Genomic DNA, 27,152 nt, shown 5'->3' on the forward strand with positions numbered 1-27,152 from the left:
TAAAAAGCTGAAATTTATTAAGTATGTTTATATATTTATGACTATAATATGTCATAGTTTAAAAATTTAAAACAATTTGACAGGGAAATACTTAAAAATGAAAAAGTAGACTAATTATTTTATAAAAGTAATATAATCACTCATAATGGAATCATCAGCAGAGACACTGTTACTTGCTAACATTTAGCCATTACTATGTTGTCTTTATCTTTAATAAAAAGTTCAAACTAGCAGTGAAACAGCTGAACTTTGACAGGTGTTTGTTACTTCAGGTCATATTCTTGTCATTAATAATTGTTGCTATTTAAATGGAAATGTCTACTAATACCCTCTTTTTCTTCTCAGGGAAGTTCTCCAAAGCTGGAATTTTCTACAACTTCAGTGATTACTGAATGTCTGATAAGTTCAAGGAAATGCCGCACTCAGGTTAAAATTTATATAAAGTATTTAATGGTTTAATTTATTTAGTCATATTTGTGGCCTTTTGGCAAGTGTTATTTATTTTGGCTGCAGCTCTTTTCATTTTTTGGGGCGTCAATTTTTAGTTGAAGTGAAGCAATATAGGTATTTAACAGTTTGGTTACATCTTAGTAAATGTGAGAGTGAAAAGCTTGGCATGTGTGATAGAGGATGTTATCATGTGATTATTATTACTACTGTTTTTTTACTTCTTAGTTTACTGTATTAGAATGAAACTGCGCTGTCCATAGACTGTATTCTTTAATGTTTTGGTGAATGCGTAATTGTGTGCTTCCAAATATTTTCACAGATACTTTGACTTTTTGATTTTAGTGCACAGAAATCAAGCTGCCATAAAGATGTTAGGATCAAGTAGTCTCACAGAGATCTAGGCTTCTTGAAATGTTATGGAAGTTACAGGTTACTGCCAAAAGTTCAAAGGATACCTTTTTTAGCAGATGTTACCAGAGTTATCAGACTGGGATACTGGTGTTTAGTGAGTATGGTTTCTTGACTGTCTGTGATTTCTTGAGGGACTGTTGCTGAGTTTGGTGGCCATACTGGTACTGCCAGATCAAGAGAATCTTGAACATTCCGGCCTAAGGATCATCTATGTCTTTGAAAACAGCCTTTAGTAAGCTGAGATATCTGGATCTAATATTCCATTTGTCTGACTTCTTATTTTTCCTTTTTTTATATTTTTGAGACAGGGTCTCACTCTCTTGCCCAGGGTGGAATGCAGTGGCATACAGCTTTGATTTCCCGGGCTTAAGCGATCCTTCTGCATCAGTCCTGTTAGTAGCTGGGACTTTAGGTGCATGCCACCATATGCGGCTAACTTTTGTATTTTTTTGAGATAGAATTTGCCATGCTGCCCAGGCTGGTCTTGAACTCTGGGACTCAAGCAATCTGTCCACCTTGGCCTCCCAAAATGCTGGGATTACAGGTGTGCACTAATGTGCCTGGCCTAGTCTGACTTATTACTGAGTCACCAGGGTGGCTTACTTCCTTGTCCACAGGTTATCTAATAATGTCCAGATATCACTCATGTGCAGTTGCACTGTGATTGGGTAACAGTGACCTATCTATGATGAAGAGCCAATAATATGTATAGCGCAGAGGGCTCAAAAAGGGCAGGACTGGGCTTATCGTGGAAGGAGTGGATTGTTCATTTACTGCATTATCAGTATTCAAGTAAATTTGCTGAGGATGATAACTGTGACTTAAGCCAAGAAAGGTAAAATATAGAATTATTGAGGGGAACATTCTTATTTTATTTAGAAAGATATTTAATAATTCAGAGTCAGGCTGTAGTTATTTATCTTTTAGATGCAAGCTGAAACACAGCTTTTAGAACTCTAAAAACCTATGGTTGCCAAATGCAGAGATATGTTATTGACTTGTTTTAGAGATGTGCACTGTGCATGTTGTAAATGGTTAGAAATGCTTTGCCTGGACTCAGATAGTTTTTTTTTGTCACACTGGAGTATGTTCTTCCAATAGATGGATAGAGAAGTATTTTTTTCTTTTTAACATTTTGTTTGAAATATAGCATACACATAGAAAAGTACATACATTCTAAGGGTACAGCTTGGAGAAAGCCTTTTCTAAATGTAAAGCCATTACCCATTCGTAGTTTAATTGTACTTATGAACTAACATTTCCATCTGTAAACTTTTGACAAGACTTTTCCATTTAATTTTATTTTATTTTTGACTTGGGATCTTTATTGAACACAGATATGAGAGAAAAGACATTGGTGTCATTATTTAAGGAAATACGTTTTCTTTAAATATTCTTTCCAGAAACAGTTTTGGGTTCGAGTTCCTCATAAGGCTGCTGTAAAAATTAGGGAACATATGCAATATGTCTGGCATGTAACATTATTATTTAGAATATTGCAGCTGTTACTAATGATATATTTTTTAAAGAAATTAAGACAGGGGAGATACAGAAAACAGTAGTTGAAATATGACATATAAAAAAATTACTCTGAATGTTAACAGCCTTTGATTGTATTTAAGAAGGTGATAAGTCTACTTTTTAAAGCGAATGTTCGTTACAATTAAAGTTTTTTTTTTTTTTTTCCGCCCAGGCTGGAGTGCAGTGGCCGGATCTCAGCTCACTGCAAGCTCCGCCTCCCGGGTTTATGCCATTCTCCCGCCTCAGCCTCCCGAGTAGCTGGAACTACAGGTGCCCGCCACCTCACCCAGCTAGTTTTTTTGTATTTTTTAGTAGAGATGGGGTTTCACCGTATTAGCCAGGATGGTCTCGATCTCCTGACTTCGTGATCCGCCCGTCTCGGCCTCCCAAAGTGCTGGGATTACAGACTTGAGCCACCGCGCCCAGCCCGCAATTAAAGTTTTAATAGTGGTAAACCAGCATTTTTAGTTTCAAAGACAATAATACAAACTATTATTACTTTTGAGAGGAGTGAAACTGTAAAAGCATGTTTAGGTTTATAAAAATACTTGTAATGATCTTTATTCCTTTTGGCACTTTATTTTCAAATTGGATGTTTTGTCACCAATTGAATGGACTGAAAAATTAAGCATATTACTATGAATTTTCTGGAATAAAACTAGTTTTCATTTCTACTCATTGTTTTTACCTACTGCAAAGTGAAATTCATTATTAAGTAATTAAATATCAGTAGTAACTTTATGAATATAAATTTGTTAATCTGCTGTATCACATAGCTTTGGTTGTATTACAGACCTCACTAACTTAGTGGCTTAAAACAGCAAGTGTTTCTCACAGTTCTGTGGATCTACTGGTTGATTTTTTTAGTCTAGAATGGTTGGCTAGGGATGAATGGTTTAGGATGGCTTTACTCACATGTCTGACAGTGGCAGATGTTTTGCCCAGGGAAGGATCTTAAATTTCTGGTGTTGAACTTGATTTCAGCTGGGATGAGATAGTTATATCATCTATCAGGCTAAGAATTCCAGCTCATTCATGTGGTGGCAGGAAGGTTTTTAGGAATAAGAGAGGATAAGCACTTTTCAAGTCTCTCTCCTTGTGCTACATGTGCTATTTTCCTGTTGTCCAAAGCAAGTCACATGGTCAATTCATTTTATAAATGGTATAACACAGTCACTTTTTAAAAGTTTTACTAGGCATGAACAGGATCCATTAAGGAATAACTAGGTTAGACAGCATGCATTTGTAGTAAATGCTACGTAATTTATAACTTTCTCTAGTAGTATGCAGTATTAAAAGCTTTAATAAAGAAGATGAGGTTAATTAAGGTTTGATATAATCAGAGGTAAATATATAAGAAAGAACTTTACAGCATTGCTGAAATGACTGATGTTGAGTTTAGTTGGGTCTGGAGGTAAGAGATACTAAAAATGTGTAAAGAACTTGAGGGAAGAGTTCTAGGGACTGAGGAGGTAAGAAGGGTAAGTAACAGATTCAGTGAGTAAGAAGTAGGTTGAAGAAAAGAGGTTTTGGTCAGCAAGGAATTTTAAGAATTGGGATGCGAGAGATCTGCATATTTAGGAAATCCAAGATGGAGTGGAACTAGATAATTAAAGCTGAAAAACAGAAACTCATGATTCCAAGGTCTTAGAAAGATTCATTGCTTGAATGTTTTAGTAAACTCAAAGATCATTTTTAGTGCTAACATTCCTTGCTTCTGTAAGTCTGTGATGTCATAGAGATGGGTGAAATGGATATGGTAGAAAAATTCTGAATCACTTTTTGAAATCATTGAACAAGGTGGAGAAGGTCGAGAAGCATACCATGAAATATAGAAGAAGGAAAGATGAAGTAATCTGATGCAACTGGTCTGCATGAAATGCATAGACTGTTGCCCCAGCTGAAACTTACTTTTCCAATGAGGAAAATTAATTTTCTTTCCTGTGTATCCACTTAAAAAATTTGACTCTTCTTCATCCTATTCACATTTGTATTTTATTCACTTAGTTACCCTTAGCAAGTAGAGAGGTGTTGAGGAAGTAGAGCAGGAGGTAGGATTGGTGGTTTTTAAAAGTGATTAAAGTTAGGAAGACATTTAAAAATTCTCAGCAGTCCATTTTCTTGAATTAAAAAGCTTCTTATAACTCTGGATAGAGTATCAAATGTTATATTACTTGCTTGGAATCCAACTATTAAGGCATTTATAAGGCAGAGATTATTTGAATAAGATGTTATTCTAACAGTAAAAAAGTTAGAATTATCAAATTTTAGCCTCAAAATTTTTAGACTGCTAACCAGTTTTATTAGAAGATAAAATATATTACTAAGTTTATAATGTTTTTTATGTTTCTAATTTTATAAAAATATGGGACCAGAATTAAGATGGTATGTTTATCTGTCATTGTGAGGTTACAGCTTGGAAGGGAGCTTAAAAGTATGTATTGCAATCCAAATAACACATTTCATTAAAATATGTGTAGAGTTCTTTATATTTTTGTGTTGTACATATATATATAATTATAGCAGAAGAGATGAAACTTATTTTTATAGTTTTATCTTTAAAGATTTTGTAATCAACTAATATGGCATGTATTTTTAACATTACTAGACATAGTTCTCTTATAAAGCCAATTACATGAATATTTAAATGCATTTGATAGCCAATGTTTGCACTTTTTTAGTATACTGAAAAATAATTTTTTTGACTTTGTTTTTTAAAGTTTTCAAGTGATTAAGTATTGGGCTTTAATTTTTATAAAGTCCTTGTTAGTTGGACTTAAGGAAGTTTGAGACAATGTACTTTAATAACTACTGCAGAAAGAGTGATCTAGGAGAATGTGGATTTGACTTATCCCAGGATCAGTGAAAGAACACAAACACGTCACAGCCTTGAGCACATCACATCCCCCCATATGCCTCCACTTCCTGAGCCCGACACAAACACATCACATCCCCCCATATGCCTCCACTTCCTGAGCCCAACACAAACACATCACAGCCTTGAGCAATGCCTCCATTTCCTGAGCCCGACACAAACACATTCCTCCGTATATTTCAAAGAAAAACAACACCTGGAGAACCTCCGATAAGGTTGCAACCTTTTGTAAAAGCGCAGGAACCAATAAGAAAGCTGCTAAAAGCATAATTTAAAATGTAAACCAATTGTAATGCCTTGTTCCTCTGTAACCTGACAAGTCCTGTTTACCTCAAGCTATAAAAAGCAAGCGCACGCATTGTTCCGGGCCCTCTAGTATGTTGTAGAACGGAGGGACCAAGTTCGAACTTGTATTAAAGATCCTTGCCGCTTGGCTTTGACTCTGGACTCTGGTGGTCTTCTTCGGGGAATAAACGGTCTGGGCATAACATCAGCACAGATAGGAAGGACTGATCTAGTTGGCTTTGATAGATTTCGTGTGTCTTATTTAAATTACTTTTTAAATTTTTTCTCACCAATAGGAATTTTAAAATCCCCTTTGACCAAGTTAATTTTTATTTTTTATGTTTAGGATAAATTTATTTACCATTTGGCTCCAGTTGAAAAATCACATGGCAGACTGCAAAACAGAACATCAAGATCACAAAAGAAAAAATCCAAGTCACCTGAGAGAAGTAAATACTGTATAAATGCAAAAAACTACGAACAGCCTACAATTTCTTCAAAATCACACTCTCCGTCTCCCTACACAAAAAGACGCATGTGTGAGCTATCTGAAGACACCAGGCGGCGGCTGGCCCATTTAAATCTGGGACCCTATGAGTTCAAAAAAGAAACAGATAAACCTCCATTTGTAATTAGACATGTATGTGTTCTCTTAAGTATTTCTATTTGAAACTGATCAGTTTTCCCCCCCAAAAAAGTTATTCTGAAATATCTTTCAACTTCTAGCTTATATTAATATTTTATAGCATATGTGAGAATCTCCCTTTTACACTTGAATAATATTTTCTTATATGTATATACTACATTTGTTTGCTCATTCTCCTCTTGATAGACACTTGGGTTGCTTCCATCTTTTGGATATTATGAGTAATGTTGCTGTGTCACAATGTGTACAGTGTGAATAATGCTTCTGTAAACATAGGTGTACAAATATATTTTTGAGGCCCTGCTTTCAACTCTTTTGGGTATATACCTAGATGAAAAAGTGCTGAGTCATATGGTAATTCTGTTTTAAATTGTTTGAGACCCTGACATAGTGGTTTTTATAGCAGGTGTACCATTTTGCACTGCACACCAACAAATTGCAAGTGTTCAGATTTATTCGCATCTTCTCCAACACTTTATTTTCATAGTAGCCATCCTAATGGGTATGTCACTATGATTTTGTGGTATCTCAAAATTACAGTGAAGTAGTATCTCACTATGATTTTGATTTCTGTCTCCTTAATGATTAGCAATGTTGAATTTTTTCTTTTCATGTTCTTATTGGCCATTTGTATAACTTCTTTAGATAAATGTCTGTTCAAGTTCATTTTTAAATCTATTTGTTTTTGTTATTGAGTTGTAGGGGTTCTTTATTCCGGATAATAACCCCTTATCAGATAAATGATTTGTAAATATTGTCGCTGATTCAGTGGGTTGCCTTTTCATTCTGTTGATATTATTTCTTGATGCACAAAAACTTTAAATTTTGATGAATAGGAATTTTTTTTACACATTTGTATCATTATTTTAACTTTTTGTTAGGAAATGTGGTTAACTATTATTATATTAAGCTATAGATCACTGAGCATGCTGGGCTCTGAAAGCAGCCAAGTAAAGACACTTTGAATTCAAAATGTGCACGCTAAGGAGATAAGCAAATGACTAGACTTTTAAAAATATGGCAAAGTATATTGCTCTTTTTTTAACCTTGTTTAAAAAAAGCAAACTAGGCACTGGAGTAATAAACATTTCAATTCCAAGTCTGTTTATTTTAAAGTAAGCACATATATATAATTAAAAATTTTTGAAGTTAAATTTCAATTTTATTTTGCAACGAACAACAAAATACTTGAATAAACTTTTTGGAACATGCCTGACTCTCATGGGCACCATCATATTTCCCTGATTATGTATGCTCTCTGTACCCTAGTAGTTTTTCTGGTGCCATGAGATTGAAAGTGTAGGAATGTTTAAACTTTCTTTTATATAAAAATCCTGCTTCCTCTAGGTTGATCCCCCAAGTCCCAGGGCTGATACTTTATTTGGATCTTCTGGCAGAGACTGTGAAAGAGATGGATGGTCAAGGGTGCACAATGGTAAGCTAGAAGTTTTCTTTATTCATTGCCGTAGTTGCGTGAGCTACAATCAAGCCTTTAATTTGGCATCAATTAACAAAAACAGAATCTTTGTTACATTATTGGATAATATTGTATAATGTAGCTTTTTACAACTTGTGGTGCACCCATATCGTTACTCTCTAAAATACTAGGATTTCTGTGCTACTATAAATCATTTCCTACCTTGAGATTTAGAATATATATATTAACATGTTAAAAAATGTGATATATTCTAGTAAAAAATGACCTGATTACTTTTACTCAACATTTTATAAACTTGACTGTGGAACCCTTTTCTCACCAAGTAATTTTAGCTATGTTGATAAGAATGGTTTTTCATCAGTAGCCCTAGCAGTCCTATGGTTAGATAAGTTGCTTCTTAAGTTCAATATGGGCCGGGCGTAGTGGCTCAAGCCTGTAATCCCAGCACTTTGGGAGGCCGAGACGGGCGGATCATGAGGTCAGGAGATCGAGACCATCCTGGCTAACACGGTGAAACCCCGTCTCTACTAAAAATACAAAAAAACTAGCCGGGCGAAGTGGTGGGCGCCTGTAGTCCCAGCTACTCCGGAGGCTGAGGCAGGAGAATGGCGTGAACCCGGGAGGCGGAGCTTGCAGTGAGCTGAGATCCGACCACTGCACTCCAGCCTGGGAGACAGAGCAAGACTCTGTCTCCAAAAAAAAAAAAAAAAAGTTCAATATGAATATAATTTTTGTGAAGGTTAAATAGTATTATATAATTAAGGATATTGAGTGTTAATATCTGTAGACATTGGCTAGTGAGTTCAGTAAGTATTCCCTAGCAGGCTTTAAAGTTAATTTAGTACATACTAAGAAAGTCATAGAGAAAGAAAAAGGACATTGAGCGACAAAAGTAGAATCATTAATAGAATCATTACATTGAGTGAGCTTCATCTCTATTTCTAACATGTTGTGTGTAATCTCTTATTTTTTTTAGTGACGAAATTAAACATTCTTTTCTGAAAACATGCAGAGTTCGTGCTTGTTTTTGTTTTTTAGCACTAGCAGGGAGATAGATGTGATAATCAACAAGTCTTTTATATCCACAATAGCAGATTATGTGAAATTAGAAACATGTTACACACTGTTCTTTCTCTTGGAAGAAGCTTATGGACATGGAAAATGAGCTTTAGGAACAAGCCAATGTAAAGTAACTTTAATGTAGATGTTTCTTTGGAAGATTTTTTGGGAACACTTAAGCATCTGATTTTTCTTGACAATTACATATTTGCCAGCAGAACTGTTGTAGTTTCTAATAACTTTTAATCTAAGCAGTCAGCTGCCTGTGAGAGGTATAATCAGAGAGGTCAATAATGAGTTGTTTTCTTTTAACTTTTTATTTTGATTTTGACATAATTTCAGACTTACAGAAAAGTAATAGTAGTACAAAGAATTGCCATATAGCTTTCACTCAGAATCCATAAACAATAATATTTGCTTTTTCTTTCTCTTTTTCTCTTTCCTCTGTCTGTGTATGAGTCTGTATATAGATTTTTTTTGACAGGAATATTATTATGGACTGAATTTGTATGCTCTAAAAGTTCATATGTTGAAGCCCTAGTCCCTAATATGGTGGTTTGGAGATGGAGGCTTTGGGAGTGATTAGGTTTAGATGAGGTCCTGAGAACGGGGCCTTCATGATGACATTACTGTCCTTACAAGCAAATACACCAGAGAACTTGTTCTCTCCTTCTCTCGCTGCCATTTGAGGACCCAACTAGAAGGCAGCCATCTACGAGAGAGGAAGAGAGAACTTACCAGAACCTGACCATGCTGACACTCTGATTTCTAATTTTCAGTCTTCAGAACTGTGAGGAATAAAATTCTGTTGTTTAAGCTACCCAGTCCATGATATTTTGTTATGGCAGCCTGAACAGATTAATTCAGACAATATTTTATGTGATAAACACCAGTTAATTAACAATGTAGCAGATTAACAATGATATAATAATATTAACTGATCTATAAAGCTAAATCAGATTTTGCCAGTTGTCCTAATAATATCTTCATAGCAAAAGAAATACCATCATATATAGCATTCAGCTCCTGTGCCTCTTTTGTTTTCCTTAATATGGATTAGTTCCTTAGTCTTTCATTGTGCTTAATGACATTGATAATTTTGAAGAGCATAAGCCAGCTATTTTGTAGAATGTTCCTCAATTTGGGTTTGTTTGATTTTTCCTCATGATTAGATTCAGATTATTTATTTTCCCCCAGAATACAACAGAAGTGATGTGTTATTCTCAGTGCATCACACCAGGAGGTATGTGGTGTTTCTCTACTACTGGGGATGTTAATTTTAGTCATTTGATTAAGATGGATGTGCTGGTTTTCTCCATCAAAAAGGTGCTATTTCTGTCTTTTGTAATTGTATGGAAATACCTTGAAATTATGTAATATCCTATTATACCTCAACTTTGACTCCTTTAGCATATATTGATGACTGTTGCCTGAAACAATTTCTTACTCTGATTTTTGCCAAATAGTGATTTTTTTAAAAATTCTATTCCTCTTTGTACATTTAAGAGCTGAATTTCTAGAGCGTTTTCTTCTTGCGTTTCTGACCTTAATGTCCCCCCGACCCTTTTTTTTTTTAAACTACATTTTTTCTCCTGGCTGACAGCTGAGCAGTTCCTGAACTTTTGGGTTCTCATCAACCATTTAAATACATATGGGGATTTCTTATGGTAAGACCTCTTACACTTAGTGAATTTTCACTTTTGATTTTACTGTAATAGAAATTCTTCTTGAACATTTTCTTGCAAATTATCTTGCCTAATATTTATTTTTTATAGGATGCCATTTTCACCAACATTACTGCTTTAGTTCTCAAAATAATCACGTGAAGATGGATTTAATTACATTTGAGAAAAACGGCAGCGGTTTAGAGAAGTTATGTGACTTGATAGTTACAAATCTAGAATCCAGGTCTTCTAGCTTCTAGCTCCTTCTTTTCTACCAGTCTCATACTACTTTCTGTACTTTCATTAAGGTATATTTTTTAAAATAAAAATTTCAAGCACATTGTATCTGTTACTGCCATGTTATATAATTCTAATTGTAATTTGTGCAGTCCTTTTGAAGAAAGTCAGTATCTCTTGTAATGTGATGCTTTTTGTAAGCTTTATCTAGTTGTTTTTGTATTTGAAGAGGAAATCAAGGATATCCATCCTGGCCTCTTTTTACATTTTGCTTAGGAATTTAGGAAATATGTTAGACTCTGTCTCTCCTCTTAGAGGAACCTTCTTTTCTTCTCGTCTTTTGAAGATTCTATGAGTCTCATTTCTATGTAAAATCGTAATATTTTATGAACTTCCATTAATCCCTTATCAGATGATTAACTGTCACAAAGTAAAATAGAAATAACATTTCAAATCCTAATATGTCATATCTTGAGTAGACAACAGTAACTGGTAATGTTTTAATATTTTCTGAATAAAATGGCATGTAGTCATCATGTACATCCTCATTAGTAAATATCTCATTAATTTGTTTGCTTTTAAACATGTCCCTCTTGTTTGAATTTCTTATGAATGAAGAAACCTGAGGTTTAAAGAAGGATAGTAAGTTGCGTGAAGTCATACACACAAGATTTGACCTATTTCTTTTTTATTCTTCCTACTTTTCTAAATGATTATGTCCATCTCAAGTTTCTTTACCTTTAGGAAATTTTTCCTGGTTGCCTTACCTTGAGAGATTACTCTCTGGTATAACTGTTTAATATTATAATTGTTATACCATTCTGACTTAGTTTGTTCTTTATACTGATGCTGTTCAACTTTGATTATAACTTAACCAAAACATTATAATTACTTCATAGCCATGGGCCATGGTTTTCATCTCCTTTATTTCTTACATTTGAAATATAGTTTGTGACTAATTGGTAGTGAGGGTGATTAAATATGAACATTGGGAAACCTCAGATCAGAGTAATAGATTAATTTGTAGATATAAAATTATAAACCTGTGCAAATCAGGGTAAGTTTATAAATGGTTTGTGGAATGCAGAAGCCATACAAGTGCTTTAACATACAGAAACTTTTAATATAATGCTAGCTTCCAGGAAATACATACTATTTCCAGAAATTATTACCTTAATTTTCAGAGTTAGCATATCCTTGTCCTTATTTTTTGAGACAGGGTCTTGCTTTGTTATTCAGGCTGGAGTGTGTGGTGTAACATGGCTCACTGTAGCCTCGACCTCCCTGGTTCAAATGATCTTCCCACCTCAACTGTCTTAGTAGCTGGGACTACAGGCATGCATGCACCACCATGCCCAGCTAATTTTTTTTTTTTTTTTGGCTGTAGAGTGTTGCCCAGGCTGGTCTTGAACTCCTAAACTCAGGAGATCCTCTTGCCTTGGTCTCCCAAAGTGCTGAGATTACAGATATGAGGCACCGTGTCCAGATGTCCTTCTCATTTTTTTTTCAGCTACTTGTGATCATGCTATATATTAGACTTGTACAGAAGAGAAGTTGGACTGTGAATTTATTCTTATTTTTACTTTTTGAAAAGTATTTGAAGTAAATCGAATCTTATTGACATTATGTGGAGAAGTTGACATCGTGTAAAAGACATTAATGTTTCAGCTGATTTCTGGTATGGTTCAGGGCACCTAGAAAATATCTTGTACTATAAAAAATTCTGAAGGATTTGCTGAATACAGACTACTATAGGTCTTTGTTTTCTGGATAAGGTGGTTTGGGAAGGTAAAATATAGAGCCATAGAATGCTTTTGAGTGATACGTGTGAGTGAGAGTAGAATTTTATGGTTCTGATTTTCTGTTTTAAAAATTGATACATAATATTTTACATATTTATTGGGTACATGTGATATTTTGTTACATTGTGTGGAATGTGTCATGATCAAGGAAGAGTGATTAGATTGTCTACCACTTTGTGTATTTGTCATTTCTTTATGTTAGGAACAATTTAAGTCCTCTCTTCTAGCTACTTTGAAATATATAATACATTGTTGTTAACAACAGTTACTATGCTCTCTTTGACAACAGAGTATACCTATTTTCTAATCTTATGTTTGTACCTGTTAAGCTACTGCTCTTCGTCATCCCCCACTACCAACCACCCTTCCCAGCCTCTAGTATCGATTATTCTACTTTCTATGAGAGAATATTTTTAGCTTCCTCATATGAGAACATGCAATATTTGGCTTTATATGCCTGATTTATTTCCCTTGAAACAGTGACCCCCCTAGTTCCATTCATGTTGCTGCAAATGACATGATACCATTAATTTTATGCCCTAATTACTTTATTATTCCATTGTGTATATATATACCTTTTCTTTATCCATTCATCTATTGATAAACAGTTAGGTTGATTCCATGTTTTGGCGACTGTGAATAGTGCTGCAATATCTCTTCAATATACTGATTTCCTTTCCTTTGGATGAATACCGAGTAGTGAGATTGCTGACTGTATGGTAGTTCTATTTTTAGTTTTACATTCAAGTTTATGATTGATATGTGTGGTTTTGTTCCTGCCATATTGTTATTTTCTGGTGGTTTTCTATATTCTTTTGTCCTTTCTTTTTCTCTTATTGTTTGTCATTGTGGTTTGGTGGTTATCTGTGGTTGTACCATGAGTCCTTTCTCTTTCTCATTTGTGTGTTTGCTTTATCATTGAGTTTTGTATTTTCATGTGTTTTCAAGATGGTAAAGGTCGTTCTTTTGCTTTCAGGTTTAGAGTTCCCTTGATCACATCTTGTAGGCTGGCTTACTGGTGATGAATTCCCTCAGCTTTTACTTACCTGGGAAATACTTTATTTTTCCTAAATTTATGAAAGATTTTTTTTTCTGGATATATTAATAGTGAGTGTCCTTGACTGGCAGGTTTTTTTCTTGTAGCATTTTGAATTTATCATCCCATTCCTGGTCTGTAAGGTTTCTACTTAGAAATCTGCTGTTAGTCTAATGGGGGTTTCTTTATAGGTGATTAGTCACTTTTCTGTTATTCAGGATTCTTTTTTTGTCATTGACTTTAGACATTTTGGCTATAATATCCCATGAGAAAGACTTTTTGCATTGTATCTGCTTAGGGATTACTGGTCCCCCTGCATCTGAATGTCTAGTCTCTTGATAGACTTCGGAAGTTTTTATTTATTATTTCATCAGTTTTTGGAACTCTTATATTCTCTTCCTTTGGGGATACAGATGATTAGTATATTTGATTGCTTTATGGTGTCCCATAGATCACAAAGGCTTTGTTTATTTTTTATTTCTTATTTTTGCCTGACTGGGTTATTTCAAAAGATGTATCTCCAAGTTCTGACATCTGGTTCTTATGCTTGGTTTAGTCTATTGTTGATGCTTTCTAATGTATTTTGTAGGCCAGGCACGATGGCTTATACCTGTAATCCCAGCACTTTGGGAGGCCAAGGCAGGCAGATCACTTGAGGCCAGGACTTTGAGACCAGCCTGGCCAACATGGTGAAACCCCATCTCTACTAAAAATAGCTACTCAGGAGACTGAGGCAGGAGAGTTGCTTGAATCCAGGAGACAGAGATTGCAGTGAGCAAAGATCACACTCCAGCCTGGGCAACAAGAGCAAAACTCCGTCTCCAAAAAAAAAAAAAATATATATATATATATATATATATTAGGTGGGTGTAGTGGCACATGCCTGTAATCCCAGCTACTCCGGAGACTGAGGCAGGAGAAGCGCTTGAACCCAGTAGGCAGAGGTTGCTTTGAGCCAAAATTGTGCCACTACACTCCAGCCTGGGTGGCAGAGTGAGACCCTATCTCAAAAAAAAAAAAAAATCAAATGTATTTTGTGGTTCAGTCAGTTAATTCATCTCCAGAATTTCTGTTTGGTTCTTTTTTTGTGATATATATCTCCTTGGTAAAAGTTTCATTCATGCCCTGCATTGTTTTTCTGATTCCTTTGTATTGTTTTTCAGAATGCCCTGTATCTCACTGAATGTCTTTAGAATCAATAATTTAAATTCTTTTTCCGGGATTTCATGACTTTCTTTTTGATTGGAATCTGTTTCTGGAGGATTATTTTGTTAGTTTGGAGGTGTCATATTTTCTTGCTTTTCATTTTTTCTTTTTTTTTTTTTTTTTTTGAGGTGGAGTCTTGCTCTGTCGCCCGGACTGGAGTGCAGTGGCCAGATCTCAGCTCACTGCAAGCTCCGCCTCCCGGGTTTACGCCATTCTCCTGCCTCAGCCTCCCGAGTAGCTGGGACTACAGGCGCCCGCCACCTCGCCCGGCTAGTTTTTTGTATTTTTAGTAGAGACGGGGTTTCACCGTGTAGACCAGGATGGTCTCGATCTCCTGACCTCGTGATCCACCCGTCTCGGCCTCCCAAAGTGCTGGGATTACAGGCTTGAGCCACCAAGCCCGGCCCGCTTTTCATTTTTTCTTTGTCCTTATATTGATATCTGAACATCTGGTTCAGTTGTTTGTTCCAGTTTTTTGAATTTGCTTTTGTATGGGACTTTTTCCTGAAGATGAGTCATCATTACTGGTTGGGTAGGGCACTTTGGCCTTTTTCTGGGTGCATGCACTGGTGTAGTCTTTGTGTGATTTTTTGTTGTTATTGTTGTTGTTGTTGTTTATAAACAGCATCAGTGGTATCTGAGATTTGCTCATTGGCTTAGTGTGCAATTATTAGTGGAGGCTGTGTTCTATTTTTGCTGAGGACTGGGACTCTAGGTAGTCTAGTCTTTGGATCGCAGTGATGGCAGTAGTGAGCTGACCATGCCTGTCCTTGGGCTCCAGAGTGGTGTGCACTGGCAGCAATTTTAGCTGGTCCTAGTGGACTGATTCATGGCCTCTAGTTGGCCTACTCAGATGCTGGTAGTAGCCATCATGGGCCAGGTAGATGGGCAGGTTCGCAAGCCGCTGGGTAGCCAGTGTGGCATGTGTGATGACTGTGACAGTGGCAGGATGACCTTCTGGGTCCCAAGCGGTGCACACTGTTTTTGGCAATGGCTGAGATCGTCTAGGTGTTCCAGTCTCCCTACTTGAAGGTGGTGTATACAGGTACATGCCAGCTCTGGTGGTAGTGACTGTGAGTGTAGGCTCAATCTCATTCCCTGGGGAGGAGCATTCGGGTGCCAATAGTGGTGGACTGGGCTGGGCAGTCTTCTGGGCCTCAAACTATGTGCTCTGGCATGGGAGGAGGAGGGGCAGAGTCAGGCCTGTCTTGCTTGCCTCAGGCTCCCGGATGATGTGAACAAGTGCTGGCTGTGGTAGGCAGGGGCAGAGTGGTCTCCAAGCCACTAGTAGGATGCTTGGGTTGTGGAAGGTAGTATCTGTACTTCTGCCCTGCTACTTGGGGCTTGGGATGATGCTGCCATCTGTGATGGCACCTTAGCTGGCAGGTGGGGAGCATGTACACCACTCACACCTCAGCCCAGTGGCACTCGTGCCTCAGCCCCAGTGCTGCTGGGCTTCAGGATAGTGCACAGTCTATTAGGGGAATGGTTCCAGAATGGCATCTCGTTTGTGCTGCCGTCCCAAAGACTAAGTCATGTCTCTGCCCTTGATATAGTTTGGCTGTGCCCCCATCCAAATCTTATCTTGAATTCCCATGTGTTGTGGGAGGGGCCTGGCAGGAGGCAATTGAATCATGGGGGCAAGTCTTTCCCATACTGTTCTTGTGGTAGTGAATAAGTTCACGAGATCTGATGATTTTAAAAGGAGGAATTCCCCTGCACAAGCTCTCTCTCTTTGCCTGCTGCCATCCATGTAAGACGTGACTTGTCCTTCCTTGCCTTCTGCCATGATTGTGAGGCTCCCCCAGCCACGTGGAACTGTAAGTCCAATTAAACCTCTTTCTTTTGTAAATTGCCCATTCTCAGGTATGTCTTTATCAGCAGTGTAAAAACAGATTAATACAGCCCTACATCCAGTAGCTTGTGACAGCTCGTTTCTAAGTCCTGGGGGCAGCAGCCTGTGTTTCTCTTGTATTTTAGCCCTGCTGCTGCTAGGCTCTAGTACAGCTCACAGTCTGTAGGGGAGGGAGTTCTAAAGTGATGCCTTGCTGTAGCTGCTTAAGTCTCAGAGAACATGAGGGACCCAGGGGAAGCTTTCTCTCTTGGGTGGTGTGTGGTACAATCTCCCAGCAGCTCCTTACGTTAGTTTCAGGGCTCATGAGGGTTGAGGAGCTCTTTCAGTGGCCTGGTATTGTAGGGATCCATGGTGGTAACCTGGACAGCTGACAGTCTCTCACTTACCCTTTCTCTATATTGAGAAGTATCTCTTGGGTGCCAGTCCTCGCTGAACAGGCCATCTTGCTTCCTTCTCCTTCCTTGCTTTAGGTGTTGTCTGTCAATTTCCTTTTGAACTCCAGTGTTCTCTATTGACTGATCTATTCAATGTATGATTATCTATCTGCTCTTTGGTTTTTCTTAGTGGAGGAAGGGAGTACAAAATGCCCCTAGTCAACTATCTTGAAGCTGCAAACTGATTGTCTCTGGTTCTTATTTTCTTTTCTGTCAATGTAACAGGTACCATAAGTTGTTACAATAAAAGTTGATTCTTGAAAGCTTACTCCTTTAAGTAATGAGTAAAGCTCCAAATCTACATGTACAATGTAGTGGTTGTAATCTTATGGATAGATTTAGAATTAGTTTTAAAATTCACTACATGATAGATACTTTTCTGGGGATTTTCACGAAGTGTATCATGTTATCGTCATTCTGACTCTCTGATATAAGGTAGGCATTGTTTTCATACTCTTAAAATGAGGCATGAAACCCAGATCCATTGTCTTTATATAGTTGGACCGTAATACTATATTTAACAAGTGGCAGAATTTGAAATTGAACCCCTCCTTGTTTAAATTTACATTTGATGGTAATGATGTTGTTGTTGATGATGGTATTAGTAATAATAGTTGATTTCTATTTTAGTGCCTTGCATGTAATATCTTATATAATCTTTAAAACAATATTATGAAAGAGGCACTTCAGACATATTAGGAATCTGAGACTTAGAGAGATTAAGCTATGTGCCCAAGGTGCTTGGGCCTGGAATGTATAATGCAGATTTATTTGTCAACAAGATCTATAAACTACTGTATGCCACCACCCTCTAAAGCTGGTCCTGTTTCTTTACACCTGAATCTAGAATGGACTATAAGAATGGGAAACATATAGTTTGACAATATCTGTCAAATTTGTGAATACAAATTATATTTTATCATAAATTGATTATCAACTAAAAACTATTCATTTCATATAGACAAATTGGTTTATCGACTAAAAGCTACTCCTTTCTGTATTCAGATATTTCCTGCTATTTTTAAATGAAAGTAGTATTTGTGAAATCATTTAATTGTTGAAGAACTAATACAAATTTTAACTAATTGGATTAGCGTCCTTTCTGATGTAACACTGTTGAAGGATTTTGAAGTATCTCTGAAATATTCTGAGTGAATCATAGTTGTAGAAACAATGATAGTATTAAAAATCAAAAATGAAACCAAATATAAACTTTAATTGTTTTGTACTTCCTTTTTCAGATCATTCTCATCTTGGCTGCTGCCGACCCAAGGATTATAAGGTATGTAGAATGAATTGTAGAATAATAATTGTTCTGACTTTCAGACAACAACATGAGTCTATTTCATATATGTATATCAGATAGGGATTATCAAATTCATTTAGTAAAATATGTAAAAACAATAATTGTCATACGTTATTTTGGTTACTTTGTCAGGTGTACATTTAATGTCTTTCTACAAGTATTTTGTGACTTTTGGTTATTCATTTGTATTAATTAATTATTGAATATATTAGTATATGTTTGTGTGTGTGCATGAGAGAGAGAAATCAGTTGTATGCGGTAATAGCTTGCATGGTATTATTTCCAAATTTCAGTCATTCTCAGAGCACCCTCATAATTTTTGCAGGTATATATGTATGTATACCTTTTGCAGCATTTGCATATATTTATGATCTTTTCCTTAAATTCGCTTTCTTTCTGTTTGTTTACTCACCATGATAAATGAAAATCCAGTATCACATGCTTTACATGTATGACAGCCTTAAAAATACAGTGAAAATAAAGCAATGTTTCTAAATTTTGGCTAGATACTGTTTTGCTAAAGGCTCTGAGACGTGCTCTCTGTTTCTTAAAATGAGAAGTAATGGTAGACAGGTGTAAAAGACATACCAACAGCTAACTGAGAATTTCCTATTGAAAGATAATTGAAAATATATGTTTCCTGGTGATTCAGCATTACTTCATGTATGTTCATGTGCCATGTAAAATCTGTCTATCTTCTAAAATCATTTTGGGTACCATATTATTTGCCATATCACCTGTAGTCCATGTCCTACATTTTGAGAAGAAGTGTCTCACAGCTTATCTTTTCTGCCCCTAAGTGAAAGCATCTTGATAATAAGTGTTATTATATGTGGGAAAACAAAAGAAAAACCATAGCTTTTCTTAAAATATCATTGTTTATGTGCTTACTTAAACTATTTTGTGCTACTATTAAACTATTTTGTGCTACTGGTACTGAATACCATAATACTTTGCCATACTTTGACTATGATAAAAGAAATATAGCAGAATTACATAATGAGTCAAGGCATTGTTTAGGGACACAGATCAATCAGTGCCGTAATCGTCTAGGTGAAGCTTTATAAATATTTATTCTAAGCCTACTAAATTGAAATTGCTGAGTATGGAGACTGGAATTTTCTATTTTTACGAAGTTTCTGGGTGATTCTTATGCATCTCTTTTGCCACCTATCTAAGGATTCATAATTAAGAGCCACTAGTGTAGACTATGAATATAGCACTTTATATAGATAGGGTTGTTCCTGTATAGCAGGAGTCCCCAACTCCCAGGCCACAGATGAGTAGTGGTCTGTGGCCTATTGGGAACTGGGCCACATCGCAGGAGGTGAGTGGCAGGTGAGTGAACATTATGGCCTGAGCTCAACCTCCTGTTAGATCAGTGGCAGCATTAGATTCTTATAGGAGCACAAACCCTACTGTGCTGTGCATACGAGGGATCTAGGTTGTGTACTCTTTATGAGAATGTAACTAATGCCTGATGATCTGAGGTGGAACAGTTTCATTCTGAATCCAAACATCCTCCCCGCCCTCTACCAGTTTGTGGAAAAATTGTCTTCCACTAAACCGGTTCCTGGTGCCTAAAAGGTTGGTTACTTCTGCTGTATAGTGTTTATATATAGAGTTGTTCCTTTTTTAAGGCCCTCACTAGAGGAGAGTGGGCCTCGCATAATTAGTCCAGTTCCACCCTAACATTTAACATTTATGCAAACACATACACATGTGCGTTGGTATTTGTTATACACATGAACATAGTATGGCAAGGACCTATTGATCTTGCTTATTGATAATAATTGGTAGTACATAGCATATTGTCTGACATATAGTAGGAATTCCTAACATATGCATATTATCTAAGTGTATTATTAAGAGAAAATACGTAAACCAAATCTATATAGAATAAAGAGCAAGTACTAATCTTTATCCTAAGGCATCTATAATCATGCTGTAAGTTGGCTGGTCCATTTAAAGACAGGTGTTAAGAGCCCTCTTTTCCAAATGAATTCCACCAAAAACTGCATTTCAACACCTTTAATTCCTTCCCACTCCCATCTCTGGATTCCTTAATATCAGGGCTTCTCTTGGGGGGCAGTAGATGGTAAGTTGACAGAATTATTCTTGTATTCAAGAGGCAGATTTTCATATAAATATATCTGCAGCATTTAACATGAAAATAAAAAGGATTATTTTCATACAGGTACATAGTAGTTAGTTAATAAATATTCAGGTAATAGAACACTCTAGGACTTCTATACAGAAAAGAGCCATGAAGCTGGGAGTGCTTGCAGAACATGTTCTAGAAAAGTGGGACCTTGCGTGAGTTCTTTGAATGAATATACTTTGCATAGGCAAGAGATTTCTTTCCTGAGCTTCTTACCTTTTCTTTTTTCTCCAGCTTTATTAAGGTATAATTGACAAAAATTTTATATACTTATGGTACAACATGATGTTTTCATATATGTATACATTGTGGAATGGTTAAATTAAGCTACTTAACGTATCTGTTACTTCACATACTTATTTGTTGTGGTGAGTTTTATTTTCACAGTTTTTTAAGGCTATCATATTCGTAAAGCATGTGATACTGAATTTTCATTTATCATGGTGAGTTTTATTTTCATTTTATTTTTTAAGGCTATCATGCATGTGAAGCATATGATACTGGATTTTCATTTATCATGTCACCATGATAAATAAATAAAGAAGAGAAAGTGACTTTAAGAAAAAGAGCATAAGATATGTGCAAATACTGCAAAGATTATGAGGGTGCTCTGTGAATGACTGAAGTTTGGAAATAGTACCATGTAAGGTGTTACTGAATGTAACAACTGGTTTTCTCTGCTAAGACAAATCTGTCTGAGCAGTTTTCAAGTATGTGATATATTGTTAGTTATAGTCATCATGCTGTAAAATAGATCTCCAGAATTTTTTCATCCTTTCTACCTGGAACTTTGTACCCTTTGACCAACATCTCTGCATTCTGCCCACCATACCCCAATGCCCCCTGGCAACCACCATTCTGCTTTCTGCTTCTATGAGTTTGACTTTTTTAGATTCCACATGTGATATTGTTTGGCTCTGTGTCCCCACCCAAATCTCATCTCGAATTGTAATTCCCACGTGTCAAGAGATGGACAATTCCCACCTGTCAAGAGAGAGAGAGGTGATTGGATCATGAAGGCAGTTTCCCCCTTGTTGTTCTCGTGATAGTAAGTTCTCATGAGTTCTGATGGTTTTATAAGCAGTTTTCCCCACTGTTGCTTGCTCTCTTGCCTGCCACCATGTAAGATGTGCCTGTTTCTCCTTCTGCCATGATTGTAAGTTTCCTGAGACCTCCCCAACAATGCAGAACTGTGAGTCAATTAAACCTCTTTTCTTTAAAAATTACCAGTCTTGGGTATGTCTTTATAGCAGTGTGAAAACAGACTAATATAACATGTAAGCATGATCATGCGACATTTGTCTTTCTGTGCCTGTCTTATTTAACTTAAAACATTATGTCTTCCAGGTTCATGTTGTTGTATAATGAGTGACAAGACTTTCTTCTTTTAAAGGCTGAGTAGTATACCATTGTATGTGTACGTGTATGTGTATACTACATTTTCTTTATCCATTTATCAGTTGATAGGCGATTAGGTTGATTCCATATGAGTTTACCACTTTCTTGAAATCCCTTGTGATTTGGTTTGGCTCTGTCCCCAGCCAAATCTCAACTTGAATTTCATCTCCCAGAATTCCCACGTGTTGTAGAAGATACCCAGGGGGAGATAATTGAATCATGGGGATCGATCTTTCCCATGTTATTCTCATGACAGTGAATAAGTCTCATGAGATCTGATGGGTTTATCAGGGCTTTCCGCTTTTGCTTTTTCCTCATTTTTCTCTTTCTGCCACCATGTAAGAAATGGCTTTCACCTCCCACCATGATTCTGAGGCCTCCCTAGCCATGTGGAACTGTAAGTCCAATTAAACCTCTTTTTCTTCCCAGTCTCGTGTATGTCTTTATCAGCAGTGTGAAAACAGACTAATACACCTTGCTAAATACAAATAAAAACCAGCACAAAGTACTGTTCTTCCAATTTATTTCCCTAGAGATATAAGCTTGAAAACCATGTGATCTGCCTTTCAAGTTATTGTAGGCTATAGTTTTATTACATATTTTGCCACTGTATTACAGACATCTTAAATTTTCTATTCGAAAATAGCTGTTTCCCATGCTGCCTGCCCCCAACTGATAAGCCAATGCGTATATCAATTTCTGTTAAGGCTGGTACATTAAGATAACAATTTGTAAACTCACTGAGGTAATGCTATTTGATATACCAGTAACCCTCCAACTGTTGGAAGCTTAATATAATAGAAATTTGGTTTTTAATTACACAACAATTAAATTGTGGATACTTTTGATCTGTGTGCTATTTTCTCCATGTTGTGACCCATCTTATGGCTTTGGCTTACCCTGAGGCCTTGCTGTCTTCTTCACATGGTAGAAAATGATGGAAAATATGGAGAAGCCTTATCTGTTTCTTAAAAGCCTGGGCCTGGGATTGACACACCATTCTTACCTACATTCTGTTGCCAATAACTAATCACATTCTGTCACCTAGATGCAAAGATTACTTCTTAGCAACAATTTTACTCTGGAGGAGGGAAAGCTGAATTGTGGTGGACAGCCAGCCATTTCTATCACACCCATAATATTCTGTTCCTTTCCGCTCCTAGTATCTCTTTATCTCTTTAAAAAAGATTATGTGACCAACACTATTATGCTAGAAATATAAAATTAGCAAAACTAGAAATTGTCTCTGCCCTCATGGATATTTCATGGTAGTGAAGGAAGGAGACATACTAACAAAATCACAAACATTCATACGTACTTGGAACTGTGATGCATATTATGGAGGATATACATATTGCTTTGATATTATATACTGAGATGGTGTGACCTGGTCGAGGAGAATGGAAAAGGTATTTTGAGGATGTTGAGCTTTGAAGATGAATAGGGGAGGGAAGAGCATGTGCAATAGAAAAGGTAAAATAGCATTTAGTAAGGTTCGGTGTTTAAGCAACTAAAAGATTGGTGTTGCTGGAAGTAAAGACATGAATAGGTACATGGTGTAAATTGAGCCTGTAGAAGCAAGTAGGGATCAAATCTTTTAGGCCATATTGGAGATTTTGGTAATTATACTAAGTACAATGGGAGCAAGTGAAATGATTTTACACAGCAAGGTGACATGGCTAGATTTATACTTTGAAAATATCACTGTGAATTGCAGCATGGAAAATGAATTGCACTGGGAAAAGAGTGAATGCTAGTAGACAAGTTAGTAGGCTATTGAATAGTCAAAGTGAGAAGTGATAGATTAGATTGGGGTAGTAGTAATGGAGGGTGATAGCAGTAGAGATATTAGACGGATATTTAGAATTAATGTTGGAAAAGTAGACCTGAAAAATGGAAACGATGTGCTGTGTGACGATGTTTTGGTCAGCGATGGACCACAAATATGACAGTAGTTTTGTAAGATTATAATGTCTATTTTTAGTGTACTTTTTCTATGTTTAGGTCTGATACACAAATCCTTATCACTCTGTTACAGTTGCTTACAGCATTCGGTACAGTAACAAGTTGTACAGGTTTGTAGCCTAGATACCATAGGCTATACCATTATAGCCTAGCTGTGTTGTAGACTCTACAGTCTAGATTTATGTAAGTACAGTCTATGATGTTTGCATGGAGACAAAATCGCCTAATGATGCATTTCTCAGAAGGTATCCCTATTGTTAAGCAATGCATACTTATCAATGAGAACACATGACTGAATGTGTTCTCATAGAGAAAAATTTGATGTTTTGAAGATGTTCTCTACCTAGAGTAATTTAAAAATTAGGTAGATCCCAGTAAAAACACTTCTAGGCTTTTTAATTTTATTTTATTTTATTTTTTTAATTCCAGGAGCTAGGCAAAAATAGCCAGGAAGGCTTTGAAATCAGAGAGCATTAAAAGGAACTTAGCTCTACAATGTTAAGAAAAATTATTAGATTTCTGATTTTCACAACTCAGTGTTTGATGATAACATTTGTTGATACAGGAAAATGTACAAGGACTAGGCTGGAGTTCACAGAATTCTAAATTTTTCTGCACATTTCTGTTTATCTTGTTTACGCTTTGGAGGGTCTCTGTCAGTGTTTTGTTAGCCCAGAAGCTTAAAAATCATAGACCAGGGCTTAAAAATCAACCACATGACACTTGTCCCATCCTGAAGGGGATTTACCTTTAAGAAGTTACTGAACTTTTGTTTCTAGCAGGTTAGATGGGAAGGAAAGCAGGCAAAGGGAAGGATAGAGGCCTGAGGGTGATGGAGGAACATAGCACAGGAGATAAGGAATAGTAAGATAAATGCTGTTTCTTTCAAATTAGAATGTGAAGGTATCTCAAAGGCAAATGGTTTTAACTTTTTATATTTTTAATTTGCCTTGGCTGACAAATCTTTTAAGGAAGGAATTTTTAGAATCCGAATTAAAAAATAAATTTTGTCATAGCAGTTAGAAAATATAGACCACTGGATGTGTGAGATTTTGCTTCTTTCCATTCTAAGGTACCTTTCAGTTTTATTTATATAAAAAATTCTCCAAAGTTGCCATTGTAAGTCTAAAACATCCTTGGTGAAATCATGCTGTTTAGAAAAATAAGTGTATGAAGTTCTAGTATGAATACATGTAGGAAGCTTGAATATAACTTGGAAGGGGCGTAGACCTAGACTGAAATAAATCCATGAGTCTGGCAGTATTAGTCAAATCTATTACTTGTGCGCATTTTGTCTTTGTGCCTCATTTTAATAGTTGCTTATTTCAAATTGAAGACTGGACACATTTGCAATTCTAGAAACATGGAAGATTTGGAGGCAGTCTCTCCCAGAGGATTTCTCTCATGAAGAAAACAATTTAAAAAAAACAAAAAAACAGAGGAACGTTTTCATGGTATTTTGACAAGTGACCCAGGGCAAAGTTTTTACTATAAGGATGTTGGTACAATGAGAACAGCTGAACCTGTGAGTCTTTGGTCCTGGCTCAAAAATGGATTTAGTAGCTTTTGTCTGTTCACTTCTCTAGAAACTTTCTTTTATAGACTCCCCTCAAAAGGTGACAAAGACAGAGAGATACATATTAGTATTTTTAGTAATGAGACACATTTCTCCCTGGCATACAAATTTTCAAATATAATCAAATAATTAATAGGTTACTGAAAGTGTTCTGCATTTCTGAAAGACAGAGTAACTCAGTGATTGAGAGCTTAACCAAAGGAAATTGGAGCTGAGATTCAGTACCAAGACCCACTTTACCATTATAGCCAGAGAGACACCTGAAGAGAGAGGCTAAAAGAAGTCACAGAGGAATTTGGTATTTCTAAGTTGAAGATCTTAGCTGTGGCGGCAAAAGGGCCTATTGGATCTTACTGGACTTCTAGGATTGTCAGCTGCCATCTGGTCAGGAGTCCATCGCAGTAACTGAATAATCCGTTGATATCATGCAAAGCGGAGTATGACATAATACAGTATGGGAGAGCACCACCTTGACAGTCTTAGTGTTGTCTCTGAAAGAGGAAGGTTAATGGCTGATATTTATAGGATTTTGAGAACTGGGCTTGAGTGTTTTAAGAGAGCTTTCAATGTGGGAATCTAGTAGGCAAAGTTTGTGATATAAAAGTTTAGGATTAATGGAATAAAGGCCTGGGTCTTAAAGAAAGTCTTGACAAGTAAACACTATTTTGATAAGGAAGGGATTTGTTCAGTTGAGTGATCTGTTGTCCTGAGAAGGGAACTGTTTGCCAGGATTCAGAATCTGTTGTTTTGAGAAGGTAGCTGATTGATGATTGAGCAGTCTGTTGCTCAGGTAAATGATTTATGGGAAGGTCTTGAAGAAAATAACGAAGGTTTATAGCTTTATTTTCCTGGGTAAGAATTGAGGAACTCATGAGAATGTCATGTTTTAGTAGGTAGGTCTTAGTTCTTTGTTATGATAGTTAAGCCATATGAATGCGTATGGTCTCAGTTCTCATGTCTTCACTAAAGTTACATATTTTTCCATTAGTGTGTTGTACATTATTTATTAGACATATTCCTAGAAATCTTGTGGCTTGTTCCTATTGTGAATGCACTTTTTTTTTTTTTTTGGTAAAATTACATTTTTGTTGTTTTACTGATGTATAGGTTGGAATTGATTTTTGTTTGACAATCTTGTAATAGATGTTCTTGGATTTTTTTTGTAGCGGTAAACTTATCATCTACATATAAAGAATTTTATTTTTGCCTTTCGTAATATTTGTCTCAGCTTACCGGGATCTTCAATACCACAAATAAAAGTGGCAATAGTGAATGTGGCAGAGACATTTCTTACTTGTTGGCTATACACACACTTTCCCATACTTCTAAGCCCAATTGCCGGTAGATGGGGCCTAGTTCTAGCCAATAGACTGTGCATGGAAATTATGTGGGTCAGTTCCAGGGCAAAGCATAGAAGAGTTAACATAAACATCGATATGTTTAGCTGTGTCCCCACCCAAATTTCAGCTTGAATTGTATCTCCCAGAATTCCCCTGTGTTGTGGGAAGGACCCAGGGGGAAGTAATTGAATCATGGGGACTGGTCTTTCCCACGCTGTTCTCCTACTAGTAAGTAAGTGTCAAGAGATCTGAGGGCTTTATCAGGGGTTTCTGCTTTTGCTTCTTCCTCATTCTCTCTTGCTGCCACCATATAAGAAGTGCCTTTTGCCCTCAGCCATGAACGTGAAACCTCCCCAGCCTTGTGGAACTGTAAGTCAAACTTCCTTTTCTTCCCAGTCGTGTGTATGTCTTTTTTTTTTTTTTTTTTTTTTTTGAGATGGAGTCTTGCTCTGTCGCCCAGGCTGGAGTGCAGTGGCCGGATCTCAGC

General features: G+C 36.5%; 1 protein-coding gene across 6 annotated transcripts in view; it reads left to right on the plus strand.

The window, feature by feature from the left end:
- Positions 1-27,152, plus strand: part of SPATA6 (spermatogenesis associated 6) — a 192,427-nt gene that overhangs the window by 76,714 nt on the left and 88,561 nt on the right. For all 6 annotated transcript variants that reach the window (XM_033226459.1, XM_033226460.1, XM_033226457.1 and 3 more), the window contains exons 6-9: positions 346-426; positions 5,889-6,182; positions 7,536-7,623; positions 18,161-18,201. In XM_033226459.1, coding sequence (XP_033082350.1) covers positions 346-426; positions 5,889-6,182; positions 7,536-7,623; positions 18,161-18,201 — 504 coding nt within the window. The remainder of the gene's footprint in view (positions 1-345; positions 427-5,888; positions 6,183-7,535; positions 7,624-18,160; positions 18,202-27,152) is intronic.

Source organism: Trachypithecus francoisi, unplaced genomic scaffold (genome assembly GCF_009764315.1).
Source record: "Trachypithecus francoisi isolate TF-2019V2 unplaced genomic scaffold, Tfra_2.0 Lachesis_group12, whole genome shotgun sequence".
NCBI classification, from domain to species: domain Eukaryota; kingdom Metazoa; phylum Chordata; class Mammalia; order Primates; family Cercopithecidae; genus Trachypithecus; species Trachypithecus francoisi.